Below are 27,880 nucleotides of genomic sequence, written 5' to 3'. Positions count from 1 at the left end.
GAGCACTGGCTCAATTTAAACCTATGGAGAAAGAGAATGGGAACAGGCATATTGTCATCCACAAATATAAAATAAAAATGGGTTTTTTCCAACCACATCTAGCAGCACAGGTGCAGGCAAAGAGTGGATGGTAGACTGAATTTGATCTTGTTTTATACCCTTACTTTATATATATGTATATCCATAAGTAATATATACTGTTAGCTTCTATTTCTAAAATGTGCATAAGTGGCATAGCACATTGCAAATTGTTTTATATTTGACTTATTTTTGAAATTTATCCAAGTTGATAAATAGAAATCTGTTTCATTCATTTTAGCTGCTGTATAATATTCCTTTATAGGAACTATCTAGGTTATTTATTCATTCTTCTTCTGTGATACAGTGAGGTTTCTGTATTTTCTTAATCATGGTGTTACAGCTGTTTTCTGATGTTGTTTTGTTGGAGTTCTTTAAATATTCTAAATACCCACTCTTGATAATTCTGTATTTTGTGAATTTCTTTTCTAAATCTTTTACTTGTCTTTAATTTGATTAATGGTGTTTTTTTTCAGATTTGACATTTTTAATACAATCAAATTTATTGATCTCTCAAGATTTACATTTTTGACTCTTTAAAAAATATTTGGGGTGGGGAGGGTATAGCTCAGTAGTAGAGTGTGTGCTTAGCATGCACAAAGTCCTGGGTTCAATTCCCAGTGCCTCAGTTAAATGAATAAATAAATAAACCTAATTACTCCCATCCCCCCCAAAAAACCCCAAAATAAAAATAAACGTTTAAATTGTGGTAAAACACACATAATGTAAAAATTACCATCTTAAGCATTTTTAAGTATATAGTTCAGTAGTGTTAACTATATTCACGTTTTTATGCAACAGATCTCTAGAACTTTTTGTTTTACAAAACTAAACTCTGTACCCATTGAACAGCAACTCCCCATTTTCCCCTCTCCTAGCCCCAAGCAACCACCATTTCTCTTTCTATTTCTATGTGTTTGTCTATTTTAGATACCTAATGTAAGTAGAATCATACAGTATTTATCTTTTTGTGACTTGCTTAAACTTTGATTAGGATAATGTCCTCAGGATTCATCCATGTTGTTGCATGCAACAGGATTTCCTTCTTTTTTAAGGCTGAATAATATTTCATTGTATATGTGTTCCACAGTTTGTTTATCCATTCTTCTGCTGATGGACACTTGAGTTTCTTTTACTTATTAGCTATTGTGAATAATGCTGCAGTAGACATGAATGTATAAATATCTGTTTGAGATCATGCTTTCAGTTTTTTTTCATATATGCCCAGAAGTGGAACTGCTGGATCATATGACAATTCTATTTTTAATTTTGGGGGGAACCTTTCATACTGTTTCCCATAGCAGCTGCACAATCTTATATTCCCACCAACAGAGCATAAAGGTTTAGTTTCTTCACATACTTACTTTGTTATTTCTGCTTTTTTGATAGTGGCCCCCCTAATGAGTATGAAGTGATATCTCATTGTAGTTTTAATTTGCATTTCTGTAATAATTAGTGATGTTGAGAGTATTTTCATATGCTTATTAACCATTTATATATGGTTATATATATTTGGGTGAATGTATATTGAAGTCCTTTGCCTTTTTTTTAAATCAAGTTCATTTGCTTTTTTGTTGTTGAGTTATAGGAGTTCTTTATATATTCTGGATATTAACCTCCTATCAGATATAAGATTTGCAATTTTTTTTCTCCTGTTCTGTTGATTGTCTTTCACTTTGTTTGTTTACTTTGATGCAAGGAAGTTTTATATTTTGATGTCATTTCATTTGTCTGTTTTGTTGCTTTTGTTGCTTGTGCTTTTGGTGTAATATCCAAGAAATCATTGGCAAATCCCATGTCAAGAAACTTTCTCCTTATGTTTTCTTCTAGGAGTTTTATAGTTTTAGGTCTTAAATTTATTTTAAGTTGACTTTTGTATTTGCTATAAGGTAAGGATCCTACTTCATTTTTTTGTGTGTGGATATCCACTTTTCTAGCAACATTTTTTGAAAAGACTGTCCTTTCCCCATTGGCACCCTTACTGAAAATCATTTGACCATCTGCATAAAAGTTTGTTTATAATCTCTCTATTTTGTTCCATTGGTGTATATGTTTGTCTTTATTTCAATCAAAAATGTTTTAATTACTGTAGCTTTGTAATATGTTTTGAAATCAGGAAGTGTGAGAACTCCAACTTTGTTCTTTTTCAAGATTGTTTTGGCTATTAAGGGTCCCTTGAGATTCCATATGAATTTTAAGATTTATTTTTCCATTTATGACAAAATGATATTGGGATTTTGATAGGGATTATGTTGAATCTCTGGAGCACTTTGGGTAGTGTGGACATTTTAACAATATTAAGTCTTCTAACCCATGAGCATGGGGTATCTTTCCATTTATGTATGTCTTTTTAAATTTCTTTCACAATATTTTATAATTTTAATTTTCCAAGTCTTTTAGCCCCTTGGTTAAATTACTTTCTAAGTATTTTATTATTTTCATGCTTATTTTAAATGGGGTTCCCCCCGAATTTCCTTTTAGAATTGTTCATTGTTAATGTGTAGAAACATGACTAATTTTTTGTATGTTGATTTTGTATCTTGTAACTTTGCTGTGTTCGCTTACTAGTTCTAACAGGGTTTTTGTGGTGAAATCTTTAGGGTTTTTTTTAACATATAAGTTCATATTATCTGCAAGCGAAGTAATTTTATTTCTTCCTTTCCAATTTGGATGCCTTTTATTTCTTTTTCTTGCCTAACTGCTCTGAGTAAGACTTTCAGTGCTATGTTGAATAGAAATGGTGAGAGGGAGCATCCTTACCTTTGTTACTGATCTGAGAGGAAAGCTTCCAGTTTTTCACGTTTGAGTGTGATGTTTGCTGTGGGCTTTTCATACATGGTTTTTGTTTTGTTAAGAGAGTTTCCTTCTATTCCTAGCTTATTGGTAAGTGTTTTTTTTTTCCTAATCATAAAAGTGTGTTGAATTTTGTGGAATACTGTTTCTGCATCAGTTGAGATGATCACTTGGTTTTCGTCCTTCATTCTATTAATGTGGTGTATTACATTGATTGTTTTTGAATCTTGAACCATTCTTGCATTCCAGAATCTTACTTGGTCATGGTGTGTAGTTCTTTTTATGTGCTGTTGAATTCAGTTTGCTAGTATTTTTTTTTAAAGAGTTTTATATCAGTTTTCATCAGGAATATTGGGCTGTAATTTTCTTATGTATCTTTCCCTGGCTTTGGTATCAGGGAAATGCTGGCCTCAAAAAATTAGTTTGGAAGTGTTCTCTTCAGTTTTTTGGAAAAATTTGAGAAGGAATGGTCCTACTACTCTTTAATTTTTTAATTTTTTATTTTTTTAAGAATTTCCTGGTAAGCCTGGGCTTACTTTGTTGGAGCTTTTCTTCATTGGGAGATTTTTGATTACTAATTCAGTGTCCTTACTGATTATAGGTCTGTTCAATTATTTTTATTTCTTCATAATTCAGTCTTGACAGACTGTGTGTTTCTAGGAATTTCTCCAATCTAGGTTATTCAATTTGTTGGTGTATAATTTAGTCTCTTACAAGGTCTTCTTCCTTAATTTCTGATTTTCGTTGAATTTTCTCTTTTTTCCTTAATCTGACTGAGTTTGTCAGTTTTGTTGATCTTTTCAAATAACCAACTCTTACTTTTGTTACTTTTTTCTAATATTTTTCTATTCTCTGTTTTATTTACTTGCTGCTTCAATATTTATTATTTTTTTCCTTCTGCTAACTTTTGGTTTGGTTTGTTCCTCTTTTTCTAGTTCCTAGAGGTATAAAATTAGGTTGTTGATTTCTTTGAATCTTTTAAAATGAAACCCATTCCTCTTTGAGTGCACTAAGATACTCTCTAGTTTTCTTTATAAAATTAATAGATTGAAATCTTTAATTTGTTATGAATTAATTAATTAATATATATGTGTGTGTGTGTATTTAGTGGGGATCTTATTTTATCTCTTTTTATATAGATAACCCAGTTGACTGACCTCTTCATTGAATAGTCATTTAATCCCTTCCCTGCTGATTTGAAATGCAGCTTTGTCATATGCCACATTTCTGCTTGTGAGTCTATTTCTAGGATCTTCCTTCAATTCCGCTTGCCTTTTCCTGAGTCAAAACCAAAAAATCAGAAAGGCTATGGTTTTATAGTAAGTCTTGAATCTGGAAAAGTGAGATCTTTCTCCTCTCCACTCTTATCCTGTCTTTCTCTCCTTCTTTCCCCTCACCTTCCTCCTCCCTCTTCACTGTCCTCTCTATTCTTGGTCTTTTGTTCCACATGAATTGTGGAATTGAATCTATAAGTTAATTTGGAGAAAACTGTGATCTTTGGATATTGAAGCATCCACTGATGAATTTGCATAAATGAATATTCATGTCTTTCGATTTATTTCATTCTTTTGTGTCTCAATAATATTTTCTAATTTTTATAATGATTTATACATATATTATTAGTTCTATTTCTATTAACTATAATTTTGTTCCTATTTACAAAAATTAGAATATCTTTGTTTTTCTTGGCAAATCATAGAAATGTTATTGATCTTGTACATAGCAATATTGGTAAATTCATATTAGTTCTACTAATTTATAAATTCACTTGGATTTTTTATGTAGATGAAAGAAAAGAAAAAATTAGAACCACTATTTGTAGGTAATGATGGCTTTATATCTTTTCGATTCCCATACTTTTTATTTTGTGTGTGTTTGGAGATGGGTGGTTTGGTTTGGTTTTATTGCTCTGCCTACTAAGTTTTACATGTGTATATTCTTGCTTTTTACTTTAAGCCCATGTGCTTGGTTTTAGCCATTTAGTATGGTATCTGCTCTAAATTTTTGCTAGATAAATTAATATTCTCAGTTTCTAATTATACATTGATATAAGGAAATTATTATGGTTTTTCTCTTTAATCACCTAGTGGTGCAAGTTACAGTAATTTTCTTTTTCTTTTTCAGTGTTAAACTGTCTTTCAGTTTTTGGAATAAACTTTACTTTCTGTGACATGTATTTTTAATATATTGCTGGATTTTGTTTGATCATATTTTGGATTTTATTGTCTAAGTTGACCTATAATTTTCCTTTCTAATATTGCATTTGTCTGACTTTGGCATGAAGGTTATACTGACATCGTGAAAGGAATTTGGAATAATTTATGTAAGATAGAGATCCAGTACCTCTGAATGCACTTCTCTAGCTATCAGGGTGCATTTTTTTTCTTTCTCCTTTCTTCTCTTTTTTCCCTTCTAGATGACTGTGGGTAGCTTTTCAAATACTAATTTAATTTTTTAAAAACAGTTACAATTATATTCAGGGTTTCCGTTTATTCTTGGGTCAATTTTGGTAAGTTACAGTTTTGTAGAAAGTACTATACTTTTTCTTTTTAAATTGTTTGGCATTGTATTGTTCATAGAAGTTCCTTAGTTTTTAATCTGAATTGTAACTGTAGTAATGTTTCCTTTTAAATTACTGGTATCATTGATTTGTAACTTTCCTCCTTTTTTCTTAATCAGTTTGCTAGAGATTTGTCCATTTTATTAGCCTTTTCCAAAAAACAGCTTTTATCAAGCCTCTCATTATTTCTGTTTCTTTGATGATATTCCTTTATTACTTTATTCCTTTTACTTTCTGTGAGTTTCATTTGTATTCTTTGTTTAAACTTTTGAGTTGGACATCCAGCTTACTAATATTTAATCCTTCTTTTTTAAGAAAACTAAATTTCTGATAAGTTTTAAATGTATCTCACAAGTTATGATATATAGCATTTTTTACTGTTACTCATTGTGACTTTTTCCTTGGGCCATGAATTATTTAGAAATGGGTTCTTAAGTTTTCAAGTATATAGAATTTTTGAGTTTTATTTTTGTAAATGAGTTTTGATTTTATTGCTTTCTGTTTGGACAAGAAAATATATATGGTTTTATTTCTGTGGTTTTTGAGATTTGCTTTGTGACCTATTATTTGGTTAATTTCAGTAAATGTGCTCTGTATACCTGAAAAGACTACAGAGTCATTCTCTGTTAGATACAAAGTGTTGTATATTTTCATGAACATCGTGCAGGTCTTCCATAGTTTCACCGATTGTTTTCCTGCTTGATCAGTCAGTTGTAAAACAGATATGTTAAAGTGCCCACTATGATTGCACATTTGTTCATTTCTTCTTGGAGATTTCAACATTTTTGCTTTATATAGTTTAATGCTCTTCAGAAATTTTTGAGGCTGTTTAGACTTGGAATAGCGTTATTTCCCTAGTGCAGTGTTCCTTTTATTATTGTGTAATGACCCTGCATAATTTTAAGAATCTTTTTTGCCTTAAAGTTTATTTTCCTGCTATTAATAAAGATACTCCAGCTTTCTATTGGTTAGTGCTGGTCTGATATATCTTTTTCCATCTCTTTCAGTATTTCTTTGTCATTATATTTTAGGTGTGCCTTTTGTAAGTAACATATAACTGGATTTTGTTTTTGATCCAGAGAGTTTCTATCTTTTACCGGTGAGTTAAATCTGTGTATTATGATTACTGTTATTTTTATTTATTTCTCTTATCTTGCTGTGTGTTTCTCTTTATCATTTCTCTTTGCTTTTTTCTCTCTTCTTTTCTATCTTCTATTTAAATGATTAAGGTTTCTTTATTTCATATTCCCAGTGGTCTAGAAGTTAAATATATTCCATATCTATTCTTTGAGTGGTTATTACCCTGAAATTTTTAACTTATACAGGCATACTTCAGAGATATTGTGGCTTCAGTACCAGAACACCACAATAAAGGAAGTCACGTGAACTTTTTGGTTTCCTAGTGCATATGAAAGTTATGTTACACTAAACTGTAGTCTCTTAAGTGTGCAATACATAGCATTATGTCTAAAAAGGTACATACCTTAATTAAAAAATACTTTATTGCTGAAGTGCTAACCATCACCTGAGCCTTCAGTGAGTCATAATCTTTTAGCTGGTGGAGGGTCTTGATGTTGATGGCTGCTAACTGAACAGGGTGGTGGCTGCTGAAGGTTGAGGTCACTGTGGCAATTTCTTAAAATAAGACAACAATGAAGTTTGCCACATCAATTGACTCTCCTTTCACAAACGATTTCTCTGTAGCATACAGTGCTATTTGATAGCATTTTATCCAAGTAGAACTTACTTCTTTCAAAATTGGAAACCTCCCAAACCCTTCTACTGCTTTATCAACTAAGTTTATGTAATCTTCTAAACCTTTTGTTGTCATTTCAGCAGTCTTCACAGCCTCTTCACCAGGAGTAGATTCCATCTCAGGAAACCACTTTCTTTGCTCATCCATAAGAAGCAACTCCTCATCTGTTAAAATTTTATCATAAAATTGGAGCAATTCAGTCACATCTTCAGACTCCACTTCTAATTCCAGTTCTTTTGCTTTGTCTCCACTTAAGTCTTGAACCCCTCAAAGTCACCCATGAGGGTGGCAATCAACTTTTTTTCAAACTCCTGTTAATGTTGAAATTTTGACCTCTTCTCATGAATCACAAATGGTCTTAATGGCATTTAGAATGGTGAATCCTGTCCAGAAAGTTTTCAATTTACTTTGTCCAGATCCACCAAAGGAATCTATGGCACCTATAGCCTTAACTGTATTTCTTAGATGATAAGACTTGAAAATTGAAATTACTCCTGATCTTATGAGCTGCAGAATGTTTGTTGTGTTAGCAGACATGAAAGTAATGTTAATCTCATTGTATATCTCCATCAGGGCTCTTGGGTAACAAGGTGAATTGTCAACGAGCAGTAATCGTTCGAAAGGAATCTTGTTTTCTGAGCAGTAGGTCTTAACAGTGGGTTTAAAATATTCTGTAAACCATGTTATAAACAGATGTGCTGTCATCCAGGCTTTGTTGTTCCATTTAAAGAGCACGGACAGAGTAGATTTATCATAATACTTACGGGCCCTAGGATTTTCAGAACAGTAAATGAGCACTGGATTCAACTTAAAGTCACTAACTGCATTAGCCCCCAACCAAGAGAGTGAACCTTTCCTTTGAAGCTTTGAAGACAGTCATTGACTTCTCCCCTCTGGCTGTGAAAGTCATAGATGGCACCTTCCAATAGAACAATGTCTTGTCTACATTGAAAATCTTTAGTGTAGCCACCTTCATGAATTATCTTAGCTAGATTTTTTGGATAACTTGCTGCAGCTTTTATATGAGCACTTGCTGCTTCACACTGCACTTTGATGTTATGGAGATGGCTTCTTTCTTCAAATCTCCTAGGCTTCAAACTTTCTGTCTGCAGATTCCTTACCTCTCTTAGCCTTCACAGATTTGAAGAGAGTTAGGACCTTGCTCTAGATTAGGCTTTGGCTCCAGAGAATGTTGTAGATGGTTTGATCTTCTATCCAGGCCACTAAAACTTTGTCCATATCAGCAATAAGGCTATTTCATTTTTTTATCATTTGCATGTTCACTGGAGTAGCACTTTTAATTTCCTTCAAGAACTTTCCTTTTGCATTCACAACTTGGCTAACTGTTCGACACAAGAGGCCTAGCTTTTGGCCTGTCTTGACTTTTGACATGTCTTTCTCACTAAGCTTAATCATTTCTAGCTTTTGATTAAAAGTGAGAAATGTGTGGTTTATTCTTTTACTTGAACACTTAGAGGCCATTGTAGGGTTATTAATTGGCATAATTTCAATATTATTGTGTCTCAAGGACTAGACAGACCCAAGGAGAGGGAGGTAGAAGGGGGAACAGCCAATCAATGTCAGATCACACACAACATTTATCAGTTAAGTTTGCTGTCCTATATGGGCCCAGTTTATGGAACCCCAAAACAATTACAATTGTAACATCAAAGATCACTGATCACAGATCAGCATAGCAAATAAAATAATTACAGTAGAAAAGGTGGAAATACTGTGAGAATTACCAAAATGTGACACAGAGACAAGAAGTCATGGAAAAATGGCACTGATAGACTTGCTTGTCATAGGAATGCCACAACCTAAAACTTACAAGAAACACAATGTCTGTGAAATACAATAAAGCAAATACAATAAAATGAGGTATGCCTGTATATCGACTTAACAGAGTCTAAAATTAACCGTTATGTCTGATTGTCATGAGAAGTACAAAAACATCAGAATGTTTTAGCTTAAGTTACCCATCTCGTTTTATTTATTATTACTTATTATTTTAATCTTACCTTGTGTTATATTTCCCTAAATTATTGTGCAATTATTATTTTCATTTATAAATTCATTACTTGTTTAGATTTTCTCACATTTACCAAATTTCTCTGCTCATTGTTGCTTTTTTACATCTTACTCTTGAGTTCAGTTTATTTCTGAAGTGCATCCTTTAGATATCTTTTGTAACAAGGATCAGTGAATAGTAAATTCTTTGTCTTAAAATGCCTTTATTTTGCACTGCATATTTAATGATAATTTAACTGGGTATAAACATATCTAGGAATGCACTAGGTTTTTGGTTTTGGTATCTTTTTATTGTAAAATAAAATAAATACAAAACAAAAGAAAAACCTGGCTTAGTGAATTTTATAAGGCAAACACTCTTATAACCACCCCTCAAGTTAAGAAATAGAAATTTGCTACCCATGGATGTATTTTTATTTAGTTTGCTTGGGACTCTTGCAATATTCAGGGAAGTTTTCTCAAATATATCTTATACCTTACAGATTCTTTCTTAGTTGTGTCTACTCTGTTTAATCTGCCTATTTTTTATACTTTTTCATTTATACAATTCTGTTTTACTATTTTTCATATCTTCCTAGTCTTCTCTATGCTGCTATAGTGTCTTATGGATCTTTTTTTTCCCTTTATGTCTTTCATCTTTTACAACATACTCGTCTTTTTTAGATTGTTATTCTGGTATTTCAAGTAATCTTTCTGTTTTGTTTGTAGAGTCTAGTTCACTAATCTGTGATTTTTGAGACTCCAGGGCGTTATCTGTTTGAATCTTGAGCTAAGTTGTGGGAATTTCTCTGCTTCTGTTGTACCTTCCAGAGTATCATTATGTTGGACCAGATTTTCTGACTTTCCCATACTGTGGAGGGATAAGTAAATTTAGGCCCCCAGATCTACAAGAGCCATAAGCCCAGGGATTTCAGTTCACAAGAGGAACATTTATTTGTTTGTTTTTTAATCCAGGGCTCGGACAGAAATAAACCTGTGAATTTATTTTTTCTAGACTTTACTATCACTAAGGGTTCAGCTTTCTTAGATTCCAAGGTTTACACAAAAGTGGTAATTCCAGTCCACCTCCTTTGCACCGAGGGCCTCATCTTTTGTCCTCATAAGAGTATTGAAATTCAAGCTTCTGGAATCCTGAGACCCGAAACAACTTCCCTTCCTCCCTTCGTGCTGCTGCAGCCCAGGTCCTAGGCCTGCCTCTCTAGTTTTCAGCACCCTCTTCATGGCTGGCACCTAGGCCTCCCCTTTCTTTCTTGAGAGCACAGACTTGGATGATTAGCAATGCAGTATTTCTTTTCAAGAATCCAGCATTTCTAGATATTTGTTGTGAGATTTGTCAAAATTCAGATGGGAAAAAACACAGGATGGGGAAAAAACTTTTCAGTGGTAATTTTACATTTAATTCACAGATCCATCTATCACAAGCAGATAAAGATCAAGGTAAAGCTGGCAGATAAAAGCTAGGCATGATTTAATCTAGTGTTGATTGGAAAATACCTGAGAGTTTGGCAGTTGAATTCCTATTTGGATTCTTCCTTAGAAGGAAACCAGTTTTTTGTCCAGTGTTACCTGATCCTTCTCCCTAAGGCACAGTGAAGCCGCCTTGATCAGCTGCTCATTTACACACAAGGATACTCTTATTATGTGCCAGGGTGGTGCACACGCTGCTTTTACCATTTTCACATTCAATTAAATTCTCCTTCACAATCTTTTAATCCGGTAGTAGCTATAATAAGTAATGCTGCTTATAAAATAGTATGGGCTTAAATGCTAAATAGGCTGATTTCCGATCTTGAGAAAAATATTAGAGTTTTGAGCAAATAATAAACAATAATCATAATAGAATTTAGCTACATTATCCTAGCCTTTTTATATCATAGTTCATAAGATATTACCTTGAAAATCTTCTTTGTCCTGACCAGAGACCTTCCCCTGCCATGTCTCCTCAGTTTGTCTTCTGGGTAGAATTATTTGAAAGGCATTCAGTATATACTCCAGGTAACATGCATCTTCCTAGGCAGATAAACACACATTAAAAAGTTAAAATTGGAGCTATTTTTACAAATAGAAGATAAATTCTTAGGCAATTGAGACTGACATACTGAAAGTTAGAACCCAGAGGGAATACCATGTCCATTTGGGGCAGAGAAAGAGGAAAAAGGTACAAAGTTGCTAGGGGCTTAAATGGCAATGTTTTAAAATAACAGAGAGACTTAAACGCTTTGTTTTTGTTTACTATTACTCCTCAGTCACTGGACCTTCCCAACACTTAAGCTTAACCTTTCTGTCTCCTGGAATTTTTATCAAATAGTTATCTCTTAATTACTTATTAATGTAGAGTCTACCTACTTCTGTCCTCCCCTCCCCACCAAAAGAAAACCAGAGAAACTATATAGTGAATTTAAAAAGAGCTCAGAAATCACATGGAGAAGGTAGAAGAAATATCTTTGAGGATTTAATGTGGTTCTGAGCTCCTCTATGTCAAGACAATGAAGAACTGAGCTCTGTAGTTGCATAGGTCTCGTTGTCAGATAAAGGAAAAAAGAAAGACATGGGAAGTGGTGATGACTGTCAAATCTTTCCCACAGTAATCAGTAAGATCTGTATGTTTCATACCCTTTTTACATGAAACTTATGAATATCTAGTGTTTTGAAAAAGTGCAGATTTTCATGACTTTCAATTTGTAAAATTTAATCATTGTCTCATACTTAGAAGGAAATTTCCATAATTCTAAAATGGTTTGTAACATGAATCTGCCTATAAATGGAAATGAAAATTTGTATGTACTAAAAAGTCTCGTTTTCTACATAAATATAAAAATCTAGAGGAGCAATAATTTAAAAATCATTATCTTTACACTCAGAAACTAGTCTGGAGATTTTTTTACTTTTTCATATATAGAAACTTGATTTAGAATATGTTTTAAAGATACCTTGTAAGATGAGATCAAATGATAAGTACGATGACTTAGTAATTTTTTATGTTTCTTTATGTCAGCTATAAAATGATTTTTGCTTAATATCCCATAAAGAGCTATTGCATAATAAACGATATATTAACTAGAAAGACTGAGTAGTTTTATGAAGTTTAGGGGTTTTCTTAAAGAGTAATTTTGTAGTATTTCTTTTTAAATAATTCAGTGAAGAGATGAATCCTTTGTAATTTATTTTTTTCTGAGTAGGTCTAACAAAATGTTTAAAATTATTCATTACTTTTTATATGCAAATTTATATGGAATCAATTTTATTTAGCTTTAATCTTTCCAGTAGTTTGATACAAAATTGGAATTTGGTGCTAAAATGATGAAGCAGAGTAGTGACATTTAATATATGGTTTGTATTAGCTATTCAGTAACATTATTCTGCTAGCTAACAAGAAAATTTTCTGCAGATCTAAGCATAATTTAATATTTCTTTTAGTTTCTAGGGGAATAGTAATCGTTCAGTATATGTAGTCCATGAAAAGAAAGAAATGAGTCATAAACCATATTAATTTTATTTTTATTTATATAAAATTATATAAGTATTTATATAAATTATTGAATTATATAGATCATAATTAAGTACTTTTAATACATTTGTTATCATAGAGTTTAAATAAATTTACTGCATTCATTATCTCTGGGCTTAACTTTTACCCAATAAAGCTGGGGACTTCGACCACTTCTATAACATTTCTAGGGTAGTGTTCTTCATGTTTAAAATTGGTGAATAAGAAGGATGCTTTTTTTTCTTGAAACCTTGCTTGTGGAAGAACAGTAAAGTGTAAATTGAAAAGCTTCCTCTAAAGTAGTTTTGTAAAGTATTTTAATGGCACCAGAGTGCCTTTGAAATTTCAGATATAGCCGTACGAATGTACATCATTAAAGAGGAATTATTTTCCCATTTGATAATATCTGCGTAGCAATTCAAATATTTATTCTCCTTTATTACATTGAGATATGACACGTTCGGTCATTTTTTTTTTTAATTACTGAATTTTTTAAGATTAATTTTCAGGCTGATGTATTAAACTAGCCCTTTTTAAAGTTCTACAAAAGAGAAACAACTGTCTTTAAGGGACAGGAATTTTAAAAACAGTTCTGCTCATCATCACTAAACCTACCACTGACAGTGCCAAACTTAAATAAGATGGTAAGATCAGAAAAATTCTTTTCATCCTTTTTCATCTTTGGGTTCCCTGTTTCCCTTCTTAGCATTTGATCTTCCTTTCCCCTTCAGGTTTCGCAGTGTTTTTCCAACCTTGCCTATCTGGAAATAAAGTCGCTCATGCTAAAAGTATTAGACAGTCCGTGTTCCCTTACTAGGACTATTTGCATTCTTACAGGAATGGTTAAAGAAATCAATAATTGAAATATTACACATATAGAAAAGAAGAGTGAATGAATGGGTTTGTGAATGGATGGATGAATGGATGAATGATAGTAGGGTTTCGGGCATGGGAAGTCTTTCTGACACTACATGTATCCATTTACCACATACTATATGGGTGTGTATATATGCATCTGCCCTGGTGAGAATAGGGTATGTCAGATAGGGTCTGCCACCATTTTGCTACTGTGACGTATCTCACCACTGACACGTAGTGTTAAATCTCTACTTCTGCCATTTGTCATACTAGCTTGAAATTAAATCCCTTTTTGTTTCATTGTTTAAGGCTGAAAGAGCATATTCCTTTTGTGGAACTATTGAATACATGGCACCAGATATTGTCAGAGGGGGAGATTCAGGACATGACAAGGTATGTTCTGTTTTTGACACTTCTTGGTATCTCTCTATAAAATGTATGATGGGAATCCTAGTTAGTAACTTAGGTACAGTCTCTTCAATAGAGAGCTCTCTTTCTGGTGTCTTCATTTGTTTCCTTTACTTTGTATACACAAACGTATTATGATATCTAGTATTTTGGAGGAAAAAGATAATACAGATGTTAGGACATTCTAGATTTCCCTTTATTCAGGTTTTATTGGTGAGGATAATTTTTTGTTTTATAGAGTAACACTCTTGTTAAAGGAAACCTCAAAATTGACTAATTCCTCAAATAATATTTTTATTTCCATTAAAAGTGTCATGTCTTGAGCAAAGCACCATTTGTAACCCTATTTAGAACAAAAATCTTTTTTTTTATTTTACAAAAATCACTTTTTATCTGTTGCATGGTCTTTTAGGACACAACTGAGCCACAGTACAATGCAGAGTTACCACTGAATGCATCAACAGTGCACTTTGCTCCTGTCTGCCTCGTGCTGGATGATTTGGACAGTGCTTATTGATGTTGATTTTTGCTAGAAAAACTTACAGAAACATATAGGTGACTAGTTCACCTTTAGTTGATATTTGCTTTCTGAGAGATCATTAAAAAGGGAATTTCTCATTCTTTCTTATTCCCAATTTCTGGTTTTAGCTTTGTAGTGATAGTGGAGACTTCATCTCTTCAGCAGAAAAAAAAAACTGTAACAATCCTTGGAGAAAGAAAAAAATTCTACATTCAAGATAGTCTAAGTTTGTTTTCCTAAGCCCTCTAAAAAGCTCAATTTTTTACCTCGTCACTTCCCTTCATGCAAAATGAAGACTGTAGATGAGGCTTTCTGAGTAGTTATAAAATCTAGGTCATATGTTTTTTTCTTCCTATATTAAAGGGTACAAATTTGTTCAGTTCTTTCTTAACACTTTTGTTTTATTAATAACATTATGCAAATAAGGAATTATGACTTCCTTTTTTTTGCTCCTCATCTCCACCTCTTCCTCACCCCCTTTCAAAATCTCACATACACAGTCCAGATTTCTTAAGTGTGGAGAACCAGTGATCACCTTGCAGATGACTAATCATATATTTAAGAGTCCATTCTTCATGTTTGTGTGGTATTGCTTTCAGCCCATGACTAGGAATCTGATTATAGATCTGTATCAGTTTGAGAGCATGGTTTCAAATCTAACATTCTCAGGGTCCTGACTCAAATGGCAATAAAACTGCTTATATAAATAAAAGAATTGCTCGTTTAATTTGCTTCATGGTATTCTTTGAAGATACCAGAGAATTTGGTAGGAGTTTATAACTGTTAAAATTAACTTCTAAGACCTAATGGAACCAATTTTTAGGAAAGGAAACCTTATATTACTCCTAGAATATCTACTTACCAAAGTCCACAGTACAGTTCATCAATAGATATTCTTTCTTATTCATGGAATGCCTCAACAGCTTTGAGTTAATTAAATGAGATAATACATGCAGAGTGCCCATCACCTACTCTTCCTTTCATGATCTCTGTCTGCTGGATCCTGTTTTATATGTTATTGTTATGAATTTTCTTTAAAATAGCTCTAGGCTCACAAATTTTGCATCATCTCCCTGAAAATTTGGCTCTGAAATTTGGAAGCAGAGAGTTTAAAGTTTTAGCATCCAGTTCATTTCTCCTTGGTGTAATAAGCTCATATATTCAACAGTTATTGAAATCTTGATTTGCCTAATTGTAAAAGAACTAATTTTCAACATATCAAGTTCTTTCCATTATGTATAATTTGCTGTGCTCTCAGTTCAGGTAACTGCTTTTATTCCAATGTAGATCACATTTTATTTTATATCATTTTCAATCTCTCCATACATCCCACAAAATGAAGACTTAGAGTTATATGATTGGTCCCATAAGAGGAATTGATTTAGGTGGTTATTAAGAAAAATAACACCTTTTGATGTGATTTTTTTTTCATTTTTGTTCTTTAAGAAATTTCATACTTACTGGAGCTGAGTATTTAACCATTAAAAATACTGATTAGTACTCCCCCCCCCACCATAAGTCCAAAGATTTTATTTACTTAAAATTTTTTAAAATTTATTTTAAATTAAAAAACTTGTTTTAATTAACTAAAGTAAAACCATTACTAGTTTAGGAAATAACTGAAACATTTTTAGCCCCTTGATTGATTTCTCTGTTTAAATTCTGTTCTGAGGATGCCTGGATATTTGTTAATACTCCTTACACAGAAAGCTATGTACAAAATCTTTTTGTCAAAATATTTTCCAAATATATAGCTTAATTTTGTTCATTTTTCTTTCTTATAAAATATAATTAGTGAATATTCTAGAAAATGAAATTACTGTTGTTTTATAGGCAGTTGACTGGTGGAGTTTAGGTGTTCTAATGTATGAATTACTAACTGGAGCATCTCCTTTCACTGTTGATGGAGAGAAGAATTCCCAAGCTGAGATATCTAGGTAAGACCTAACAAAATAAAATAAATGTATTGTTTTTCTCAAAGGAACTGATCAAATTTCTGCAATTAAGCTGATGGAAAAAATAATCTTTTAACGGGGATAGACAAAATGATCTGTAAGTGGTAAATTTCCATTATATTCCTATAGGATGTAGATACTTATATTTTTTTATGTTTCTCTGTATCTTACTTGCCCATAGATAGTGTCATAATTTTTTCGTGCTTCAAAGTACTTAGCATATTGTCTTAACCTAGTGTTTATTTGATGGGATACTTTTCCCCCCACTGTGTACATAATGTAATTTCTTTGTGACTTTAACTTAAACAGTAGTGATATTTTTCAAATCATGGATATAGGCACAACAGAAATGAATACCATGAAATCACCCTGTTGTAGGTTATCATAGCATTATTCTGTTCCTTTCCTTCGCAGCAGTTAGCACAATGGCAGTGTTACATTTTTGTTTGTAGTTGCTTGATGAATGTCTGTCCCGCTAGATTGTAAGCTCTGTGAGAGCCAGGGGCGCGTCTGGCTTTGAGCCCCAGCCCTGTGTGCTGAGGTGCCGGCTCAGGGCTTACTATGCAGAGTTCAGTCAATGTTTTAGGAATGAAGTGAGCTAATGAACAAATAAACGAAGAGTGGTAAAACATTATACTAATTGCTAGTTATGTTTTTGTCCTGTTTTTACTTGAATTTTATAACTTTGAGAACAGATTTGACATTAAAAATTAAAAATTGAGACTTCCACTTCTCACCGAGATGGAATAACAGGGACCGGATTTACTTTCCTGCCTGAAACAGTTTTTAAATGGGCAAAATGTATGAAACAACAGTGTTGAAGACATTGACCGTCTAGCAGTGAAGCACAGTGAACGCTGGGAGGCGGGAAAAGAACGCGGTGAGCCCTGTGATTGCCCAGCTTCCTGCCTTGAGAGCGTGTCCAGGCTGCAGTGCAGGCAGGGGAAGTAAGCAGAATTGAGGAGGTGGAAGTGATAGTCCAGGAAGACCAAGGAAGCTAGAGTTTGCAGGGCAGTGTTGAAGGGGAGACAGCTGCAGAGAGAAAAGTCCAGAGATTTGCAGAAGTTACCCCTCAAGTACTATTCAATTAAATATTGATAAACACACATGTGTCAGGAAACTACCCAGTATCCCAATATAGTTAAGATGTTATTTCTCTCCAAACTGATCTACAGATTCAACACGATTACAATCCCAGCAGGGTTTTTTGGCGGGTAGGGGTAGAAATTGACAATCTGGGTCCAAAATTCATCTAGAAATGCAGCGGACCTAGAATAGCCAAACGACCTTTGAAAAACTAGACGAAAGTTGATTTGAAGACTTGTAAGTTAGAAAAATACACTGTGGTGTATATATCAAGATAGACATATCATCCCTGAAAAAGAAAAGAGAGTCCAGAAATAGAACCACACAGATATAAGTAACTGAATTTTTTTTTTTTACAAAGGTACAAAATCAGTTTGGTGGAGAAAAGATAGTTTTTTCAACAAATAATGCTAAAAACCATTGGCTATCATGGGGGAAAATGAACTTCTGTAAAACTTTGTACTATAGAAAAATTAAAAGTGAATCATAGACCTACATGTAAAACCTAAAATCACAAAATTTCTGGAAGACAACATAAAGGAAAAACTTTTTTGACCTTGGATTAGGCAAAAATTTCTTAGATACAACACAAGAAGTGCAGTCTATAAAGGAAAAACATAGATAAATTGGACTTCATCAAAATTAAATACTTCTGCTCTTGGAGAGAAACTGTTAAGTGAATGGAAAGACAAGCCAGAGTGGCACAAAATTCCAAATCCTGACTGATAAAGGACCGGTATCCAGAATATATAAAGAACTGTCAAAACTCAAGGAAAAAACCTCCATTTTTCAAAGGGGCAAAAAAATACTTAAGCAGACAGTTCACCAAAGAAGATCTTTGGGTGGCAAATGTGCACATAAAAAGATGACTGACATCATTAGTCTTTAGGGAAATTAAATCAAACCGCAGTGAGATACCACTGTATATACTCCCTGGAATGGCTGAAAATAAAGAGACTGACTCTATTCGGGTTCTCCAGAGAAACAGAACCAATGGGATATATACACTCATATATGTAAAAGAAGGCTTATTATAAGGAATCGGCTCACACTATTATGGCAGCTAAGAAGTCTCACAATCTGCCATCTGCAAGCTGGAGACTCAGGAAAGCCATGGTGCCGTTCTCGTCCAAGTTCGGAGGCCTGAGAATGAGGAGCCAGTGATGTAAATCCCAGTTCGAGAACCAAAGACCACTGTAGTGCAGTTTCCCCTTGGTCATAAGGATCATTGACCCTAGCCAGTGTCACAACTCCTTTGCCTGTTGATTCAGAGGCATGAGGAGCCCAAAGTGGCTGGGTGGCAATCTTAATTTCCAGTTCAGTGGAATCACTGTTGTGTTTCTTAGAGGAAGCATTACTCCCCCTGGAACTAGGGCCTCTAGGCCAGCAGAGCATAAAGTCATGGAAACAGGAAGCAAAAATTTTGCTAGAGGGTCGCTTGGGGTAATAGTGAGCGGTGCCACTCCCATATCGACCCTTTGATTTCTGGACCCATGGATCCTGGCTGTGAGAGAAACAGTACTGTATGTCGGGTGTTGATTCAGAGCGTTTACGGCCTCCTGGAGAACCCTGCTGCCTACTTACTCTGCAGCTGAGTCTTCAGAAGGCCATTCCACCGTCCTGTCAAGCCAGCTGCTTCAGGATGGTGGAGAACAGGGTAAGACCAGTGAATTCCATGAGCATGGGCTTGTTGCTGCCCTTCTCTTGCTGTAAAGTGAGTTCCTTGATCAGAAGCAGTGCTGTGTGGAGCAGTACCATGACAGTGCATGAGGCATTTTGTAAGTCCGCAGATGGCAGCTTTGGCAGAAGTACTGCATGCAGGAAAAGCAAATCCATCTCCATAGTATCTGTTCTAGTCCAGTGTAAGTAACCTGCCACCAGTAGCTGCCTGACCACCCTGGGAATTGGTGCCACATTGGGCATTTGATGTTGGTCTCCACTGCTGGCAGATTGGGCGCTCAGTGGTGGCTGAACCCAGGTCAGCCTTGGTGAGTCAAAGTCCATGTTGCTGAGCCCATGTGTAAGCTGTCCCTGCCACCATGGCCACTTTGTTCATGAGCCCACCAGGTCATGACAGGGTTGACAGAGAGAGGCTTACTGGTATCAGCAGAACAGATCATCCTATCCACTTGACTATTAAAGTCCTCCTCTGCTCAGGTCACCCGTTGGTGAGCATTCACATAGGACACAAATACCTTCACATTTTTTGCCAATTCAGAGAGGCCAGTCCACATAACCTCTTCCCCAAATATCTTTGTCAACGAGACTTCCTTGTCACCAACTTTCCAATCATGTTCCTTCCAAGCTTCTGACCATCCATCTAAATCACTGGCCACAGCCCACTGATTAGTATAAAACTGCACACCTGGCCATTTCTCCTTCCAAGCAAAATGAACGACTAGGGGCACTGCTCAGAGTTCTGCCCACTGTAAAGATTTGCTTTCACCTTTCCCTATCACTTTTACCTTGCTTTGCTGTCAAGCAAGCCTGAGGCTTCTCTTCCTCTGTCAACTGTGATCAGGAACTCCCCAGGAGGTCACAGGTGCAGGCTGGAGGGAGAAGACAGTGTAGCAGGACTGGGGACCATGGCATCTGGGCCACTTCTTCAGGTCACATATCTGTGCCTTCAGTGCCTGCTCAGCCCAGTCTCGTGTATACCTCTTTGATGATGATGATGATTTGATGATGGAGTGTTGCCGTGTGCTCCCAACTATATGGCTTCAGATAACACCCAGTTTACGATGGGCATCTCAGGTTGCATGTAACTTGGGGGCCCATAGTTAAGTGTTCAGTCTCTACTAAGGCCAAGTAGCAAACCAAGAGCTGTTTCTCAAAAGGGGAGTATTTATTCTCAGAAGATGGCAGGGTTTTGCTCTACAGTCCTAACTAAGGGCCTGTGCCTCAGTTCACCTCTAGGGCCTGCCAAAGGCTCTGACCAGCACCGCTCTCCGCCACTTCAGGCACTGTTGGACCTGCTGGCTCAGGTGAACCGAGTGGCAGGGCAGCTTGCACAGCGGCCTGGAGCTGTCGCAGAACCTTCTCTTGTTCTAGACCCCACTCAACCGCAGCTTTCCTGGTCACGTGGTAAACGGGCCAGAGTAACACACCCAGATGAGGAATATGTCACCTCCCAAATCCAGAGGCCCACTAGGCATTGTGCCTCTTTTTTGGTGGTAGGAGGGGCCAGATGCTACAACTTATCCTTTGCTCTAGAAGAGATGTGCCCTACACCACTGGACTTCTAGAAATTATTAAGGCAGAAGCCCTGAATTTTAATCAGATTTATTTCCCACCTTCTGACCTGGGGATATCTTACCGAAAATCTAGAGTAGTTGCTACTTCTTGCTCACCAGGTCCAATCAGCATAAGGTCATCGGTGTAATGGACCAATGTGATATCCATGGAAAACAGAGGTGATCAAGAGCTTTGTGAATTAAATTATTTCGTAGGGCTGGGGAATCGATAACCCCTGAGGTAGGACAGTGAAGGATCATTGCTGGCCCTGCCAGCTGAAAGGAACTCCTTCGGGTGGGCCTTATGGACAGGGGTGGAGAAAAAGGCGTTTGCCAGATCAATAGGTGCCCTCCAAGTACCAGGGGATGTATTCATTTGCTCAAGCAGTGAAACCACATCTGGTACAGCAGCTGCAGTTGGAGTCGTCACCTGGTTAAATTGACAGTAATCCACTGTTATTCTATAAGACCCATGTGTCTTCTGCACAGACCGGATAGGCGAGTTAAGTGGGGATGTGGTGAGAATCACCACTCCTATGTCTTTCGAGTCCTTGCTGGTGACACTAATCTCAGCCATCCCCCAGGAATGCAATATTGCGTTTTGATTTACTATTTTTCTAGGTAGGAGGCAGAGCTAATGGCTTTCACGTGGCGTTTCCCATCAAAATTGCCATCACTCCACAGGTCAGGGAACCAATATGGGAATTCTGCCAGCTGCTAAGTATCTCTGTTCCAATTATGCATTCTGGTCCTGGGAAAACAGCCACGGGATGGGGTCAGGGATCCACTGAGTCCACTGTGAGATGGACTTGAGCTAAAACTCCATCGATCACCTGACCTCCATAAGCCCCTCCTCTTACTGGTAGTCCCCGAAGGTCTGATTATTTCTTTTTTCCCAGTGTACAATTAAAAGTTACAGTTACAGGTAAAAGGCCATAGGTCCCTTTGGGGAAGGCTGGGAGAAAGATTAATAGCATAAATATTCAGGGTCCTTCCTCAAGGTGACCCACCCTCCCCTTTATTCAAGAGGCTGGGGATATATGACCTGCCTCAAGGCTGGGAATTGATTGAGGGGCAGTGGCTTGGAGTGGGGGGAGGTTAGGAAAGACGACAGAGGGATACAATGACACTCTGGAGGGTGTTGGGTATGTTCATTATCTTGATTGTGGGGATGGTTTCTCAGGTATGTACATATGTCAAAATTTATCAAATTGTGCACTTTACGTGGTGAGTTTATTGTACATCAATTTTACTTCAATAGAACTGCTAAATTTTTTAGAACGTACATTCTACAGGACAGATGGGGAAGTAAATCATTTCTCACTATTCCAGCGTATTTATTATCGAAGCTAAGTGATCAGGAATATTTCTTCTTAAAATCATATTTAAATCATACCTGTGATTAAAAATTCTAAACATGACTTTGCTTATTCTAAATGGGCTTTCTGACAGTTTGAAAATGCCTCAGAATTACAAGAAACCTTGACCATAGTCTTGAGATTTTGGGTCCCCTTGAAAGATCATACCTGTCATCGTGACAGGTGAAAGGGCACCCTTAACCTGATGACATTAGTGTCCCCTTCTGACTAATTCCCCTCTGTCAGATTCCACATGCACAACCAATCTTCTTTTTACATTCCTCCTTTCCCACAGGTCTGCCTGTGAAAAGGTAGTATATTGTTGGTCATGATGGCAGGAATATTCTGAACCAAGTGATGTTCAAATTTAAATTTCTTTTATTACCTTTAGATCAATTCGTTGGCATTTTGATTTTAGCAAGAGAAAGAGAGCCTAAATCAGATTGCCTAAAATCTTAAAACTAGAGCAAATTTCTCAAGAATTTAAGTAGGATTTTTCCCTTTACTAAGTTAATTAGTCACTTTGTCATGTTGTTAATAATTTTGTTTAAAGCTTGGTATTAACCTATGATTCCATGGTTTTTTGTTTTGTTTTGTTACTGAAATTTATAAACAGTGTAATAACTGAGTTATACAATATTGCTTTTTCCTTTGAAGATAATCATTCTGATTGTCTTTCCTGATGTAAAATCTTTCATAGTGTATTCTTTATAAAATATGCAACATTCAGATAAATGTATCATTATCTTGTCCCCAAGTGTCTTAATTAGCCAGGGCTTTTTCTGATCAGTGAATTCATCCATTCCTCAATTATTGTGATCTTCCCTGAACTCTGTGTACTTTCTATTAAGTCTATTTGAGATATTTGAGAATAATGTATTAATCCAAATTACCTGCTTGCCTGTTGTTGTCTACAGGTAGCTTAAAATCAAGACAAATATGCTTTTCTGGTTATCAAATTTCAAAATACAGTAAGAATTTAGAATGAGAAGAAAACTTTCTCCATGGTGTAAGAATCCCTTCACCGGCCTCTCTGGCAGTCCTCTCCTTTCTGAGCGCCATCAGAGAACAGGTAGCTCTGTTGTGTAAGGTATTTTCAAGGAAGCCCCCTCCATTTTTGAGCCTTAGCTGGACAGAATTTTTTCCCTTTAAAACAAGCTGAAATTAGCTTCCTCCAATCTCTGCACAGCAATCCTGGTCCTGGTCCTGTCCTCTAAGGAACAGAGTAATTCTGTTGTTTCTTCCAGGCATTGCTTTAGGTGTTTGAAGATAGTTTTTGCTTTAGGTGTTTGAAGATATTTTTATCGAGGGTAAACCTTTCTTGTTCTCTCAACTGTTTACGTGAAATCATTCCTAGATTCCGCATGCCTTGGTACTATTTTGAACAAACGTTAAGTTGTCAACATTATAGCTTTGAATGATTCCTCTTTAGCTTTTCTGTGAGTCTGTTTCTTATTTTTATTTCATGTATGTAGCACATACTTTTCTTGTGGGCCTCCCACTAGCTTTTACTGCCTCTATAGAACTCCTTCTTGTAGGGTGGATGTCACTGCTGCACGGGCAGGTGTATTGTCACTGGTGCCTCCAGCAGTTTTTCTGCCTCCTCTCCAAGAAGGAGCTCTGACTTGCCTGGGGCTGCACAGACCAGGATAATTGGGGGTACCCTCACCTGGCAATCAGACGGAGAGCTTCTGTTTGCAGCTCTTCCCTCATCTCCAGCAGGGTTGTTTCTGTCTCATTTCTCCTGCCTTGGAAATTTACAGAATATTTGCCAAGAGGTGCTTATTTGGTATTTCATTACCTAGCAATAAAATATACTTTATTAACACGTTTTAATGTGCTGTTATAAGCCTACTGTTACATAAATTTAGGTCTAAGTTTCATCACAATAATGGCTTAAACAGAGTTCTAGTTGTGCTTTTTAGGTTGGGGTCAGCAAACTATGGCCCACAGGCCAAATCCATTCTGCTGCCTGTTTTTGTGTGGCCTGTGAGCTAAGAATGGTTTTTATATTTCTAAATGCTGAAAGACTCAAAAGACGAACTCTATTTTATGACACGTGAGAATGATATGAAATTTGACTTTCGGCGTCCATGAGTAAAGTTTTATTAGAATATGGTGTGCCCGTTCATTTACACACCCCGTCTAGCCAGGAGACCTCTCATTGCTCAGGAGACCGCAAAGCTTCCAAAGCCTGAAGTTTTGATTGTCTGACCTTGTATCAGTTATCCATTATCCACTGCTCAGTAACAAATTACCTCAGAACTTAGCATCTTACAACAACATACATTTGTTATCTCTGAGTTTCTGTTTATCAGGAATCTGGGCACAGCTTAGGTAAGTTCTATACTTCAAGGTCACTCACAGGTGGCAGAGTATTGGCTGGGCTGTCAGTATCTCAAGGCTCAACTGAGAGAGGATCTACTTCCAAGCGTATGAGGTTGTTGGCAGGATTCAGGTCCTCTGGGTTGCTGGACTGAGAGCCTTAGTTCCTTGCTGGCTGTTGGCCCAAGATCCCCCTCAGTTCCTTGCCATCTGCATGGCAGCTCGCTTCATCAAAGCACGCAAGCTGAGAAGGCAACAGAGTCTGCCAGGAGGATGGAATGTTTTGTAACCTAATTGTGGAAGTGGTATCCTCTCTTTATTGTATGAAATTCATTATCAGGTCAAGCCCACACATGGCTGTGAATACAAGGAGACAGTGATCACTGGGGATCTTAGAAGTCTGCCTACCATGGGCCCTTTACAAAAAGTTTGCCAGCCCCTCCCTGGTTTAAGTAAAAATTTATTTGTCCTCCCAAAGAGCGTTTCTCTTTAGGTAGTTGTTTTAATACATTTATTTGATATGATGTACTAATTTAGTCTTCTAAATACAAAATCAAAACAGTAATTCTGTCAATTTTTTGTATTTTATCCATGTTAATTAGTAACATACTGAATTAGCCCATTTAAATATTTTCTGTTTGTTGATGTCTTACTGTCAGTGATGTGTAGAATAACAAGTATCATTATTTCTTACCGTAGTTCAAGAAGAGATCAAATTTATTTTTTTCCTTAGCTTTCGTATGTCTTTATGATGAAATTTTTTGTCGGCATAGTTTATAAAGCCTTCTTAATTCCCAATATGCTATTTGGTTTTTTTTCCCCTCTTCTTTCTCTTTCTAGCTTTTTTTGTATCCAGTAGCAGTATCTATATTTCCCAGGGGGTTTTTGACTAGTTACCCCAAGTCTATTAATGTTGGTCACAAGAGGTATCCATCTACACGTTATTTTATGACTTACGGCAGCTTCAGACGGGAGTCCAGTGACAGGTGAGGGGCAGGTGGCAATGACCCTTCCCTGGACACTTGTGTTCCGCAGCTTTCCATCTTCTTTCCTTTTTTCAGCCTTCAGATCTTTTTACTGCTGCTAAGTTTATATATCATGTGGAGGTCAGGCCAAGTCACACTGTATTACTAACCTGCTCTCCTAAGCACCTCCTCAGGGGCTAGAGGGCTTGGAGCCCTGAACACGACATAAGGATAATCCTCTCAGCCATGGAGAGGGTCCCTCAGAGACACCATCAGGATGGCTGCGTGTCCAGAGATTCCCTGCACCCCCAGACCTGGCATCTGCTCTTTCTGGGTGTGGCCCCTGTCTGGCACTTCACGGCTACCTCTGATTTCCCCCCAACCCAGGTCTCCACTGTTCCCATCCACCCAGAGTCTCAAAGGTCAGCCTCCCACCCAGTGGAAAAGGCCATGGAGGGAAGGGTTAGCCTCTGCATTCACGACTCTACTGTTGACCTTGGTCTGCAGCGTGGTCCGCTATTCCTTCCCTGTCGCAGTTCTCGGGGCTCCTGGGAGGGCCTCCCCTTGTGGCTGAGCATCCTGGCGCCACCCTCAGGCTCTTGTTCTCTGCCTGGGCTCTTTTCCGTTCAGCAGTCTCTTTGAAATTCCCTGTGTCCACTCTGCCCTTGACCTCAAACACTGCCTTCGTGCCACAGATGGGATCCCATTACCCAAGGCCCTCTCCCATCCCTCTCATCTTGCCCTGTCAGGGCAAGGCACCCTCTCAGATGGAGTGGGTGGAGAGGTCGAAGCTGGGAGAGCATTGTCAGGGCCACGGGAAAGAGGGTAGGAAGGAAGGGGGACTGGGAAGAGGTCTGCCAGTAAAGCCACGGGAGGGCAATGGGATCCCAGCTTTGGCCTAAGCCGTGCCTGCCTGAGAGTAAGACATGTTCAGGTGCATCTTGATAAATTGGTCTCATAGACCCATCGGTCATCTGACTGCACGTGAGTCCAGGGAGAGGAGCCCAGCAGACACAAGGCCTTAGCCATTGAGAGAGGAAGGGCAGTCCTGGGTCGCATCCATCACTCTTAGGGGAAAGATGCTCTATGTTGAAAAGAAAAGAAATTCAGCCAAAATCTTTACGAAACCGTGCACACAACTTTGGTTCCTCTAACCTTGTGAGAAACAGACATTTTCTCCCTTCAGCAGCAGCAGCAGTGGCAGGAGTGGAGCCCCTCCGGTGGCTTCCTAGGCAGTGGGGGTTGCAGACCTCATCAGGGAGCTGAGTGAAAGAAGGGAATGAGGTGCTTCGTGAGAAAACTAAGAAGAGTATTCACAGCTCACATAGCACGTACCCTGGGGACTCCCAGAAATGACTGGACGAGACTTTGAGTGGAGTCCCAGTTTCCCCAAAAGCAAGGGAGGGTACCAGCCGCAGAACCTCATTTCATTATTCTTAATCACCCTGAGGATGTGGCCCTAGCACAGGTTAGACGAGTCAAGAAAGAACTTGGTAACGCCCAGAGGGAAGCGATGGCAGGGGACTGACCCCTCTGGGCAGCCAGTCTCGTGGCTCAGAGAAGGGGCTCCTGTGGAGTGGCCGGGCTGAGGGCCCCGTCCACCAGGGCACTGCGGTGTGCCAGCCTCTGTGCCTGAAGTCACCTACATCGTGTCCTTGAATCCTCACAACCCTGAAAAATACGTGCAGCTGTGCGCTGTTCCCTGACGACACTAAGCTAGTTACCTAAAGGCTCAGACTCCAGGGAGGTGGGACTGGGGTCAAGTGCAGAGTGGCTGGGAAGTTGGCTTCATGCTCTCTCCTGGGTACCATTTGGTTCCCTGCAGCTGTTTCTAGGGAGGCAGATGCTTATTTCCAGTAAAGGACTGGGGAGTACTGGCCCACAGACAACACAGGCCAAGGGTGGAAGGAAGTGCCTTTCAGATAGATAGTGGGGAAACACGCACAGGGCCCTGCAGACAGGAGCTTCGAGACTCCCTGGAGTCCTCACCAGTCTGTGAACTGCTCTCAGCGGGTCTGTCATCCTGTAAATGAAGTTCATTTTATTGTTCCTGTTCTAAAAGTAATGTTCATTATAGTTTAAAGCACGCATAAGGGGAAAACAGCAGTAATATTACCCAGAGACAACACTGCTAGTATTTCCTTTTAGTCTTCGTCACCTGAATAATGTGCTCATACTAGAAATGTAACTTCATATTTTGCAGTTTTTATGTAGATTTATAAGCATTCTCTAATTGCAGACTCTTCATAAATATAATTTTATAGTGGCTATTTAATATACCATTGAATAGATACACTGTGATATACTTTACTATTCCTCTGTTATTGAACAAAAATTTAGAGTAAGTGAAGTTTACTGAAAACTCTTTCTAACTCAGGCAGGCGCATAAGTAATTCTGTAATTCTGGAAACACATGGGAACTAGGAAGTGAGAGTCCACAACATTAAGTCACGCAATGGGAAAGATT

General features: G+C 37.1%; 1 protein-coding gene across 2 annotated transcripts in view; it reads left to right on the top strand.

The window, feature by feature from the left end:
- Positions 1-27,880, top strand: part of RPS6KA5 (ribosomal protein S6 kinase A5) — a 166,858-nt gene that overhangs the window by 106,139 nt on the left and 32,839 nt on the right. For both annotated transcript variants that reach the window (XM_031679331.2, XM_072963594.1), the window contains 2 exons: positions 13,873-13,956; positions 16,325-16,428. In XM_031679331.2, coding sequence (XP_031535191.1) covers positions 13,873-13,956; positions 16,325-16,428 — 188 coding nt within the window. The remainder of the gene's footprint in view (positions 1-13,872; positions 13,957-16,324; positions 16,429-27,880) is intronic.

Source organism: Vicugna pacos, chromosome 6, assembly GCF_048564905.1.
Source record: "Vicugna pacos chromosome 6, VicPac4, whole genome shotgun sequence".
Lineage (NCBI taxonomy): Eukaryota > Metazoa > Chordata > Mammalia > Artiodactyla > Camelidae > Vicugna > Vicugna pacos.
This window is presented reverse-complemented; position numbering and strand designations above follow the sequence as displayed.